The 12,741-nt window shown below is 43.5% G+C and overlaps 1 protein-coding gene across 1 annotated transcript in view; it reads right to left on the bottom strand.

Moving 5' to 3' along the window:
- NUP88 (nucleoporin 88) overlaps positions 1–12,741 on the bottom strand; it is a 36,189-nt gene that overhangs the window by 6,902 nt on the left and 16,546 nt on the right. The window contains exons 6-9 of the mRNA XM_010355847.2: positions 12,118–12,304; positions 11,177–11,324; positions 6,358–6,456; positions 3,118–3,208 (exon numbers count right to left, since the gene is read on the bottom strand). Coding sequence (XP_010354149.1) covers positions 3,118–3,208; positions 6,358–6,456; positions 11,177–11,324; positions 12,118–12,304 — 525 coding nt within the window. The remainder of the gene's footprint in view (positions 1–3,117; positions 3,209–6,357; positions 6,457–11,176; positions 11,325–12,117; positions 12,305–12,741) is intronic.

Here is a 12,741-nt window from a genome sequence, read left to right as displayed (position 1 = left end):
CTGCCGAGTCTGTCTCAATGAGGCCCGACGTCAATGTCACAGGAAATCATTTAGCATGCACAGCCTGCATGTCTCTCTCAATCTTCCTTCCCACTTCAGTGAAGACATTGGAAACTGAGACCTCAGATGGGAACTGCCAATCTGCCAACATGCTCTCCTAGCGGCTCCCACGCCCATCCCACCTGCACGCCTACAACACGCAACTGCCCCTGAATGCGGATGCCGCCTCCTCTCACACCTTCTGAAAATTGTACCATTAACTGTGTCGTTTCAGAATATCCCTATTATCTACCTCCCCTCAGCTTGCACTCATGTCTCTTCCATTTCAAATACTCCCATTTCAATATAATGTCCAGTTCCCCTTATTCTTTCTCTCCATCCCTTTAGAACCAGCAGTCGACACACTAGTTGCCCTTCCACAGCTCCCATTTACTTTTTTGGTATCTAGAAGGTTGTAAACTTTTACTTTTTATTATCAGTGTGAAATCTACACATTACTGGGCTATATACTATGTAACCAGTATCCAGGTCAAGAATCAGGACGCTGCAGGGGGCTTCAGGGTTCCCGTGCGACCTTCCCTGGTCATAGCCTTTCACTCCCCAGAGAAGCAGCTACTACTCTTGACATTCATAATACCGTGTCTTTGCTTTGCTTTACAGTTTTCCTATGTATTCATTCCTAGGCAGGACTGTTAATTTCACCTGTTTCTGAAATTGATATAAATGGGATTTTGGGGTTTTTTGGAGACAGGGTCTCACTCTGTTGCCCAGGCTGGAGTGCAGTGGTGCGATCACAACTCACTGCAGCCTTGACCTCACGGGCTCAAACAATCCTTCCACCTCAGCCTCCTGAGTAGCTGGGACCACAGGTACATGCTACCACACTGGCTAATTTTTGTTTGTCTGTTTGAGATGGAGTCTCACTCTGTTGCCCAGGTTGGAGTGCAGTGGTGCGATCTCGGCTCACTGCAACCTCCACCTCCCAGGTTCAAGTGATTCTCCTGCCTCAGCCTCCTGAGTAGCTGGGATTACAGGTGCCCGTCACTACACCTAGCTAATTTTTTTTGTTTGTATTTTTAGTAGAGACGGGGTTTCACCATGTTGGCCAGGCTGGTCTCGAACTCCTGACCTAGTGATTTGCCTGCCTCAGCCTCCCAAAGTGCTGGGATTACAGGCTTGAGCCACCACGCCTGGCCTCACCTGGCTTTTTTTTTTTTTTGAGGTGGAGTCTCGCTCTGTCGCCCAGACTGGAGTGCAGTGGCGCAATCTCGGCTTACGGCAAGCTCCGCCTCCCGGGTTCACGCCATTCTCCTGCCTCAGCCTCCTGAGTAGCTGGGACTACAGGCGCCCGCCACCTCGCCCGGCTAGTTTTTTGTATTTTTAGTAGAGACGGGGTTTCACTATGTTAGCCAGGATGGTCTTGATCTCCTGACCTCGTGATCCGCCCGCCTCGGCCTCCCAAAGTGCTGGGATTACAGGCTTGAGCCACCGCGCCCGGCCTCACCTGGCTAATTTTAAAATTTTTTTGTAAAGAAAGGGTCTTGCTATGTTGCCCAGGCTGGTCTCAAACTCCTGGCCTCAAGTGATCCTCCTGTCTCACCCCACCAAAGTGCTGGGATTATAGGTGTAAGCTACCACGCCCAGCCTACATGGGATTTTATTATTTTCCCTGTTCACTTTTTTTTTTTTGAGATGGAGTCTCACTCTGTCACCCAGACTGGAATGCAGTGGTGTGATCTCGGCTCACTGCAACCTCTGCTGCCCAAGTTCAAGCAATTCTCCTGCCTCAGCCTCCAGAGTAGCTGGGATTGCAGGCACCTGCCACCGTGCCCAGCTAATGTGTGTAGTTTTCAGTAGAGACGGGGTTTCACCATCTTGGCCAGGCTGGTCTTGAACTCCTGACCTTGTGATCCACCTGCTTCGGCCTCCCAAAGTGCTGGGATTATAGGCATAAGCCACCGTACCCGGCCTCACTGTTCACTTTTCAAGCTGGTACAGTTTGCTATCCTTCTCGTGCCCCACCAAGCGTTTTCCCTGTGGTCCTCTGTATTGCCAAACCTAGACTATGTCTATTTCTTAGTAGATGCTATTTGTCTCATGTTTGTGTATACTCGATGTCTGAATGCTTAGGAGACATCCAGTAACTGATGAACAGAATAAAGGGAGGTATCTAGAATACCTTCCAGGTTTCTACTGGGGATAACTGGGCTGATATGGCACCCTTCAGAAAAATGGGACGTAGGAGAGAGACTTTTGGGAAGACAGAAGATGAGTTAAGGGGACATCTGGAGTTTTATGTTCCTATAGGATATCTGAGTGGAGGAGCCCAGCAGGCAGCTGGATATGTGAATCTGGAGTTCAGAGTGGTCTGGGCTGGGGTGATATGGATGTGGAAACTGTCAGCACTGAAGCCATGATTATGGCAAAAGTTACTCAGGAAAGGACCTAGAAAGAATAGAGAAGACCCAAGGAGAGAGTTGTGAGCATCACTTGTCAGCAGTAAGTAGAGGCAGAGGAACCAGCCTAAGAAGGAAACTTGAGAAAAGGGCTGCTGGAGGGACTGAAGGAGAACCTGGAGGGACAGACGTCAAGGATGCCAAGAAGAGTGTGTTTCAAAGAGGAGACACAGGCAACCACATCAAATAAACACAGCAATGCAGTGAAGGGCAGACAGTCTCTGCTCTCATGAAACATATACGTTCCAGTAGTGGTGACAGGCATTAAAAAAATGCAAATATAAATAGTATAATATGTGCTACAAGGGATAAGAGAATAGGAGAGCCCTAAGTTAGACTGGGCAGTCAAGGGTGTTCTCTTTGAAGAAGTGACATTAAGATGAGAAAGAAGGGTAAGAGTTAGCCCAGACAAGATGGCAAGCTGGGGCTGGGGCAGGGGCTGGAGAAGGACCTTCCAGTCAGGAAATAGTATGTGGAGTGGCCCTGGAGCAGGAGAAAGCTTCTGATGAGCAGGACACTCTTAGGGGAGAAGTATCATGTCTGCAACTTTCAAATGATTCAGCAGTGAATACTGCGGACGTGAGTGTAATGGATACGCACATATCTGAAATGCTGAAATGAACAATTGTTTTCTGATACACAAGGAAGGGAGAGTCCTTACCTGCAGGGCAATGGCTTCGTACAAAGGATGTGTTCAACAAAGCATTTCTGTTCTGTAGAGAGTTCCTGTAAACTATCCTTATCTTCTTCATCTACCACAGAAGACATTATATAGATGAAATGATGCTTAGACAAGTCTCAAATTAAAACGCTCATGATATTGGGTTAAATGCAATTAAGTTCTTGTCTGGAAACATTGCTTCTCAAATACTATGCTTTTCTGACACAGGCATGTGCTTTCCCAGGGGGTCTAGATTTCCGCCCCAAGAAGCAAAGTAGGATTTTCCTTGGTAATGTCTCTAAATGCAAAAATGTTTCACTAAGAAGAGTGAGATCATTCTCTTCCAGGCTGTTCCTTACCCATACTGATTTTATTTCCATACAGGTTGTGTACCCTTTATCCAAAATGCTTGGGATCAGAAGTGTTTCAGATCTTGTATATATTTTTTTAATTTTGGAATGTGTGCATTATACTTAGTAGTTGAACATCTCTTATCTAAAAATCTAAAAGCCTAAATGCTCCAATGAGCATTTCTGTTGAGTGTCATGACAGCACTCAAAAACTTTTGTAGCTCACTCAGGTTCAAGGATGGAAAAAAGAAAGAGTTTTGGATTTCAAATTGTCAGAGTAGGGTTACTCAATCTGTAACAGGTTTTTTTTTTTTTTTTTCCTTTTTTTTAATGGAATCTCCCTCTGTTGCCCAGGCTGGAGTGCAGTGGCCCAATCTCTGCTCAATGCAACCTCTGCCTTCTGGGTTCAAGTGATTCTCCTGCCTCAGCCTCCTGAGTAGCTGGGACTACAGGTGGATGCCACCACGCCCGGGTTTAAGTAGTAGACAGGGTTTCACTATGTTGGCCAGACTGGTCTCGAACTCTTGAACTCAGATGATCTACCTGCCTTAGCCTCCCAAAGTGCTGGGATTACAGGTGTGAGCCACCACGCCTAGTCTGTAACAGCTTTTTGAAATGTAATTCACAGTACCATACAAGTCATCCATTTAAAGTATACCCATTAAAGTATACAATTCAGTAAGTTTCTACTGTAAGAACTGTATGCCGGCCGGGCGTGGTGGCTCAAGCCTGTAATCCCAGCACTTTGGGAGGCCGAGACGGGCGGATCACGAGGTCAGGAGATCGAGACCATCCTGGCTAACACTGTGAAACCCTGTCTCTACTAAAAAATACAAAAAACTAGCCGGGCGAGGTGGCAGGCGCCTGTAGTCCCAGCTACTCGGGAGGCTGAGGCAAGAGAATGGCGTGAACCCGGGAGGCGGAGCTTGCAGTGAGCTGAGATCCGGCCACTGCACTCCAGCCCGGGCGACAGACCGAGACTCCGTCTCAAAAAAAAAAAAAAAAAGAACCGTATGCCTGGCTGGGTGCAGTGGCTCACGCCTGTAATCCCCAGCACTTTGAGAGGCCGAGGTGGGTGGATCACCTGAGGTCAGGAGTTTAAGACCAGCCTGGCCAACATGGCGAGACACTGTCTCTACCAAAAACACAAAAAATTAGCTGGACGTGGTGGCGGGCACCTGTAGTCCCCGCCACTCGGGAGGCTGAGGCAGGAAAATCGCTTGAACCCAGGAAGCGGAGGATACAGTGAGCCGAGATCATGCTCTTGCACCACACCCTGGGCAAAAAAGAGTGAAACTCCTTCTCAAAAGAAAAAACAAAAAACAAACAAACAAACAAAAAAATTGTATGCCTATCATAACAATTTAGAATATTTTCATTTTCCCAAAAGAAATCCACATAACCATTAGCAATCACTCCTCAGTTTCTACCAAACTTTCCAGACCCAGGCAACTAATCTACTTTCTGTCTCTGTAGATTTGTCTATTCTGGACATCTTATATAAACAGCCACACAGTTGTTTGTGACTGGCTTCTTTCACTTAGCATCTGTTCACAGTTCATCCATATTGTAGCATGTATCAGTACTTCATTCCTTTTTATTGTTGAATAATATTCTGTTGTATAGACATACCACATTTTATCTATCCATTCATCAGCTTATGGACACTTGGGTATGTGGCTTTTGGGCTATGATGAATAATGCTGCTATGAACACTCATGTAGCAGTATTTGTGTGGATACAGGTCTTCATTTCTCTTGGAAATATACTCAGGACTGGAACTATCAGGTATGTGGTAAATCAGTAATCATTTGAGGAACTGCCAGATTGTTATCCAAAGTGACCGTACCATTTTACATTTCTATAAGCACTGTATAAAGGTCCCCATTTTTTTCTACATTCTCAACACGTGTTAATGTCCATCTTTTTCATTTTAGCTATACTAGTGGATATGACATGATACCACATTGTGGTTTTGTGGTATCTTATTTCCATAATGACTAATGATGTTGTATATCTTTTTACAGATATGCTATTTGCCCAACTGTATTCAATGCTAAGGGTTCTTTATATTGTTCTCCATACGAGTTCATTATCACACAAATATTTTCTCCCATTTTGTGGGCTGTTTCCCCTTTTGTAACAGTATCCTTGAAGGAAAAAAAAGTTTTAAATTTTGATGGCCGGGTGCGGTGGATCACACCTGTAACCCTAGCACTTTGGGAGGCTGAGGCAGGTGGATCATTTGAGCTCATGAGTTTGAGACCAGCCTGAGCAACACAGTGAAACCCCATCTCTACAAAAGACACAAAAATTAGCCAGGCATGGTGGCTTACTCTTGTAGTCCCAGATACTTTGGGGGCTGAGGCAGGAGCACTGCTTGAGCCCAGGAGTTCGAGACTGCAGCAACCTATGGCTGCACCACTGCACTCCCACCTAGACACCATGTTAGTCAGGATGGTCTCGATCTCCTGACCTCGTGATCCGCCACTTGGCCTCCCAAAGTGCTGGGATTGCAGGCATGAGCCACCGCGTCCGGTCTTTTTTTCTTTTTAAAGCAAATTCTTCCAGACCTTGATTGAGTCAGTTTTGGTATTTTTTTCTTGAAATTTGTCCATCCCATCTAGATTATGTAATGGCGTACATTTTGTTCATAATATTCCCTTATTATCTTTTATTTCTGTAAGGTCAATAGTAATACCCCTGCTTTTATTCCTGAGTATAGTTAGTCTAGCTTAAGGCTTGTCAAATGTCGTTGATCTTTTCAAAGAACCTTTCGGTTTCACTGATTTTCTCTACCATTTTTCTATTCCAAACTACTTTTCTGAAATCTATTAAATCTATTTTTCCTCTGAAATCTATTAAAAGTGCAGAGAGTTAGTAAACTCACCTGATCCAAGAAATTTGTGAAGTTTATGAATCCATGTTAGCCCAACACTATGTACACCAGCTTCATGAGTACAGTGATATCTTGAAGGACACTTGGGATCTGCAAATGGAATGATTAATGATACAAAAGTAGCCATTGGATAACTAAAAAAATTTACCTCAAATTTGCTGATTACCCCACAGTAGCCTACAAACACATTTGTTGATGGAAGGTTTTATAAAAGGCTTTCCTATTGTTAGGGGTTTTGAAAATTTTAAAATTTGAATTCAAATTTCGAATATATTTAAGAACAGATATACCTCAGAGATACTGTGGGTTTGGTTCCAGACCATTGCAATAAAGTGAATATAGAAATAAAGTGAGTCACACAAATCATTTGGTCTCCCAGTATATATGAAAGTTGTGTTTACACTATGCAGAAAGTTATGTTTATACTAGTAGGTACGCAACAGCGTTACATCCAAAAATATGTACACACCTTAACCATTTTTTATTGCTAAAAAATGCTGACACAGACAAAATGAGCATATGCTGTGTGAAAATGGTGCTGATAGCCTTGCTTGATGCAGGGCTGCTGCAGCTTTCATTTGTTTAAAAAAAAAAAAAAAAAAAAGAAGCACTATCTGTGAACCACAATAAAATGAGGAGGTATGCCTGTATTCTGAAAAGTATAAAAAATGGCTGGGCATAGTGGCTCACGTCTGTAATCCCAGCACTTTGGGAGGCTGAGGTGGGTGGATCACAAAGTCAGGAGTTCGAGACCAGCCTGACCAACATGGTGAAAACCCGTCTCTACTAAAAATACAAAAATTAGCCGGGTGTGGTGGCAGCCGCCTATAATTCCAGCTACTCGGGAGGCTGAGGCAGGAGAATTGCTTGAACCCGGGAGGCGGAAGTTGCAGTGAGAGAACCGAGATTGCACCACTGCAATCCAGCCTGGGCGACAGAGTAAAACTCCGTCTCAAAAAAAAAAAAAAAAAAAAAAAAAAAAGATAAAAAAACACAATCTGAATGTTATTTTCTAAATATGAACACAAGAGGTTCACCAAAACATAAATACTTGCTGTTAAGTAACTTGTTTGTGCTTTTCTCTGTGCATTTATTTAGTTCTTCAAAAGAATGGTGGTTAAAATGGCAGCTCTGTAGAAAACCTATGCTTGCATACATCGACTTAAATAAAATTGTTGAAGCAAATGCACTCCTATAGCATAGGTATCACAAAAGACTTTAACACAACGGCTCAGGGAACAGTTCTATCAGTGTAGTAAGGTGTGAAATGAGAAGTGAAGTTTAGTATGTCTTCATAATGTTGACTGACAGATAGTTTTAAAGGTTATTTTCAGTTTGGGATGCTCTTTTTGTTTGACAATCATTTATAACTAAGAAGTATGAGTAGCTGTTATACAATTTTAATTAAGTGGTTTTGAAACAAAAATTTCTGTACCTCCTTTGAGCCCCAGTATCAGTAAGACAATCCTGAGACTAAAAGATAAGCTATTGAATACTTATTATTGTGTATATTTATCTCTGTAACTCGTTTTTTTTATTAATATTAATAATGTTACTGGCCGGGTGTGGTGGCTCACGCCTGTAATCCCAGCCCTTTGGGAGGCTGAGGTGGGCGGATCGCCTAAGGTCAGGAGTTCAAGACCACCCTGACCAACATGGAGAAAGCCCGTCTCTACTAAAAATACAAAATTAGCCAGGTGTGGTGGCTCACACCTGCAATCCCAGCTACTTGGGAGGCTGAGGCAGGAGAATTGCTCAAACCTGGGAGGTGGAGGTTGCGGTGAGCTGAGATTGCACCACTGCACTGCAGCCTGGGCAACAAGAGCGAAACTCTGTCTCAAACAAACAAGCAAAATAATAATGTTATTAAAGTAAAAACAAAATACAGAGATAAGGTATATATTAAAGCTGATTAAATGGCACAATAACCCATAAAACCCCTACATTAAATTTTCCTTTAACAGTCTCACTTTATGATTAGTGACTTTATCCTATATTAATGTTCTAAAGCTGATATATTATTTTTCTGTCTTATACATTGAGGTTCCATAAAACATCTTAGAAAACAGCATTCTACTATAAAAAGTTTAAAAAACCTTCGTCTATGGGAATCATCGATCTGTTTGAATAAAGTATTGAAAATTTTTTCATTTGCCCATATTTTAAGACTTAAGGCTCAAATCATCTCATCAAATCTAACATTGTTAAAATGACTTTTCAAAACCTGTAGTGCTAACATCAACAGAAAAATCTTAGTACTGGGGTGTAAAACAAATTGATTACTAAAAAGAGCCAACATTTAGTTAACAGGAAATCTGTTAGACACCACCCTATGTTATACTGTAGCCATTTCACTTTGTTACTAAGAAATCTGGTGTGCCTCAGTGATTATAATATGCCTTGTTCAGCACAATTATGAACAAGTAAAAAATTTCTTATTTTCACGTATGAAAATGTTATTCTCATTAGAAGAACCAAGAAAAGGCTGGGCATGGTGGCTTATGCCTAAAATCCTAGCATCGTGGGAGGCCAAGGTGGACAGATAAGGAGTTTGAGACCAGCCTGACCACGATGGTGAAACCCCATCTGTACTAAAAATACAAAAATTAGCCAGGTGTGGTGGCGCATTCCTGTAATCCCAGCTACTTGGGAGGCTGAGGCAGGAGAATCGCTTGAACCTGGAGGGCGGAGGTTGAAGTGAGCCGAGATCATGCCATTGCACTCCAGCTTGGGCAATAGGAGCAAAACTCCATCTTGAAAACAAACAAACAAACAAAAACGAAAACCCAAGAACAAAATGTCTACATCTACACTTAAGATTTCCCAAAGATATATGTATCTATATGAGGAAACCAATTAGTTTCTGTCACTTTACTTCATTTGGTCTGTTTCCTCATCTATAAAATTCTTAGACAACATAAATCTCAAAATACCTTAATTAGACAAACTCAATGTACGCTCTTTGCTGGTTTGTTATGTAAGGAATTCTGCCCCCTTAAATGTTTTGGCTATAACTTTAGTATAGAGTTGAGGCCATTATTACCAAAACTAGGCAAACTGGCTAACAAGAACTGTAAGGAGAGTAGGTCAAATTGCTACAAGATTGAAATCCTCCTGTGCTGCAGTGAATGACACGATTCCATCCTTTTTTAGCTGCTCTGTCGCCCAGCTGAATGCAGGGCCGGCTCCAGCTCACTGCAAGGCTCCGGGTTCCCGCCATTCCTCCGGCCTCAGCCCAAGTAGCTGGGACTAAGGCGCCGCCCGTCACCCGGTAGTTTTTTTTTTTGTATTTTAGTAGAGACGGGTTTCACGGTTGCCAGGAGTCTCGATACCGAACTTGTGCGCCGTTGGCTCCAAAGTGCTGGGATACAGGCTTGAGCACCGCGCCCGGCCGATCATCCTTTTTTAAAGCCAAATAGGGCTAGGCATGGTGGTTCACACCTGTGGACCAGCACTTTGAGAGGCCGAGGTGGGAGGATCACTTGAGCTCAGGAGTTTGAGCTTGGATGACATGGCAAAATCCCATATCTACCGAAAATACAAAAATCAGGCGTGTAGTCCCAGCTACTCCCAGCCTCCGGAGGCTGAGGTGGGAGGATTGTTCGAGCCTGGGGGGGCGAAGGTTGCAGTGAGCCAAGATCACACCACTGTACTCCAGCCTAGGTGACACAGTGAGATTATTATCATACACACATACACACAAAAGCCAAATGGTATTCCACCGTGTATATACACCACATTTTAAAAATCCATTTGGGGCCGGGCGCGTGGTGGCTCACATCTGTTATCCCAGCACTTTTGGAAGGCTGAGGCAGGTGGACTGCTTGAGGTCAGGAGTTTGACCAGCCTGGCCAACACGGTGAAACCCCACCTCTACTAAAAATACAAAAATTGTCAGGCGTGGTGGCTCACGCCTGGAATCCCAGCACTTTGGGAGGTCGAGGTGGGCGGATCACGAGGTCACCAGCCTGGCCCATATGATGAGACCCTGTCTCTACTAAAAATACAAAAATTAGCAGGGCATGATGGCACACGCCTGTAATCCCAGCTACTAGGGAGGCCGAGGCAGAAGAATTGCTTGAACCCGGGAGGCGGAGGTTCCAGCGAGCCGAGATCGCGCTATTGCACTTCAGCCTGGGCAACAGAGCGAGACTCTGTCTCAAAATAAATGAATAAATAAAATAAAAATAAAAATACAAAAATTAGCCAGGCATGGTTGTGGATACCTGTAATCCAGCTACTTGGGAGGCTGAGGCAAAAGCTTGAACCTGGGAGGGGGAGGTTGCAGTGAGTCGAGATTGCGCCACTAAACTCCAGCCTGGCTGATAGAGCCAGACACCATCTCAACAACAACAACAACAACAACAACAACAACAACAACAACAACAACAACAACAAGAAAAATCCATTTGGTCTGTGGATGGACACAGGTTGATTCAGCATCTTAGCTATTGTGAATAACACTGCAGTGGGAGTGCAGGTATCTCTTCAACCTATTATTTCCTTCCCTTTTGACATACCCAGTAGTGGAACTACTGAATAACATGGTAGTTCTACTTTTGATAGGACCAGGAAAAACTCACTATTAGGAATCCGGGTGATCTGGACCAAAGACCACTATTTTAAAACTTGGAAATCTGCTCAGTCTGCCTTAGACAAAAAGTGTACTATAGTGACTAAAAGGCTAAAAAAACCAGTCAACTTTTTAAAGGCTGGAACCACAGAACAAATACATGACATAGGAACAGTCTATGATAGTCTTAGTCTAAAAATCATGGGAAAAAAGCACTACATTTATTGAAGAGCTTACCTCTATGAAGTTTGATTGGACAAGAAAAGTCAGAATCAAAAGGGTCATCCTCTCCAGATGCCAGTTTCAAAGCAAGCTCCAACTCAACACATTCAAACACATACAGAGAAGGAATGAGGTCAATCCTGGAATCCCAGGACTTTTCTGACTGTAAAAAAAAAGTGTTGTAATGTTGATCTTGCATGTTAATTTGAAAATGTACACAATTAAAAACAGGCAAAAAGCTGGGTCAGGGCCGGGTGCGATTGTTAATGCCTGTAATCCCCAGCACTTTGGGAGGCCGAGGTGGGTGGATCATCTGAGGTCAGGAGTTCGAGATCAGCCTGGCCAATATAGTGAAACCCTGTCTCTGCTAAAAATAAAAAAAAAGTAGCCAGGCATGGTGGTGGGTGCCTGTAATCTCAGCTACTCGGGAGGCTGAGGCAAGAGAATCGCTTGAACCCGGGAAGCAGAGGTAGTAGTGAGCTGAGATCATGCCACTGCACTCCAGCCTGGGCACCAAGAGCGAAACTCCATCTCAGAAAAAAAAAAAAGAAGCTGGGTCAAACAGTGCTTTCAAATTCTTAATTCCACCTCTATCCTAACAGTGCACTGCACTGTTATTCTGAAGAGAAAACATCTCTCTTCCTTTAAGAAGATGTTTGTGAAAAAAGCTGATTCAGTGATTCCAAGGCTCTTTGTATCTGTCCCTGAAGATTGCAATATAGAGATCAGAAAGTAACATGCAGACTGGTGGACCAAGTTAAGTTGGGCAACCTTCTAACTTCTTTCCACTTAGATTGCTAAGACTGCCTCAGCTACTTTTTTAACTGTTTAATTTCCAAAATATCAGAAGTTCCATAAATAAGTTAAAATTCCTTCTCATATATTAAGCATCCATATTGGGTCAGGAAGTGTGCCAAGTGTTGAAGACACAAACACCCACAGCAGCCTGCACTTACTGCTTGGTCATCTTCTTCTTCCCCTTCTAGCACAACACAGTGATACAGCATTCCTGATTCAGTGGCGATCACTAAGATATTGGGGACACAGGGTAAGCAGAGGATAGCACAAGCATCATAACCATAGTTATCTTCAGCCGCAGGATGCATGGGCAACGGACCCAACAGCTTTCCAATATTTCCAGGGCTAAAGAAGGAGTAAAAACATGTTTGGGAAATGTTGACAATAAGCATGCCCACCCCATAAAACCATTCTTTGACTTTGTTTTCCTCCAGCTATCATACTCTCATTATAAATGTAGGATATTCCCAATACTCCACCTTCTCGCTTTCCCACTCAGATTCTACTGCCCTGGTGTTTCTCAACCAGAGACAATTTTGCCCTAGAGGACACTGGCAATGTCTGAAGACATTTTGGCTTGTCACAACTGGTTGTCACAACGTGCGGGGAGGTATTGGCATCTAGTGGTTAGAGGCTAGAGGCTGCTAAACACTCCCCTACAGCACAGCACCTCTAAAACAGTAATTCAGACCAAAATGTCAATAGTACAGAGGCTGGAAACCCTTGCCCTAAATTTGCTATGGTTTATGCTTTCACCACTCCATTGAAGCTACTGTGGCAAA

This window comes from Rhinopithecus roxellana, chromosome 19 (genome assembly GCF_007565055.1).
Source record: "Rhinopithecus roxellana isolate Shanxi Qingling chromosome 19, ASM756505v1, whole genome shotgun sequence".
NCBI classification, from domain to species: domain Eukaryota; kingdom Metazoa; phylum Chordata; class Mammalia; order Primates; family Cercopithecidae; genus Rhinopithecus; species Rhinopithecus roxellana.
Note: the sequence above shows the minus strand (reverse complement) of the source record. Positions and strands in the feature narration are given on the sequence as shown.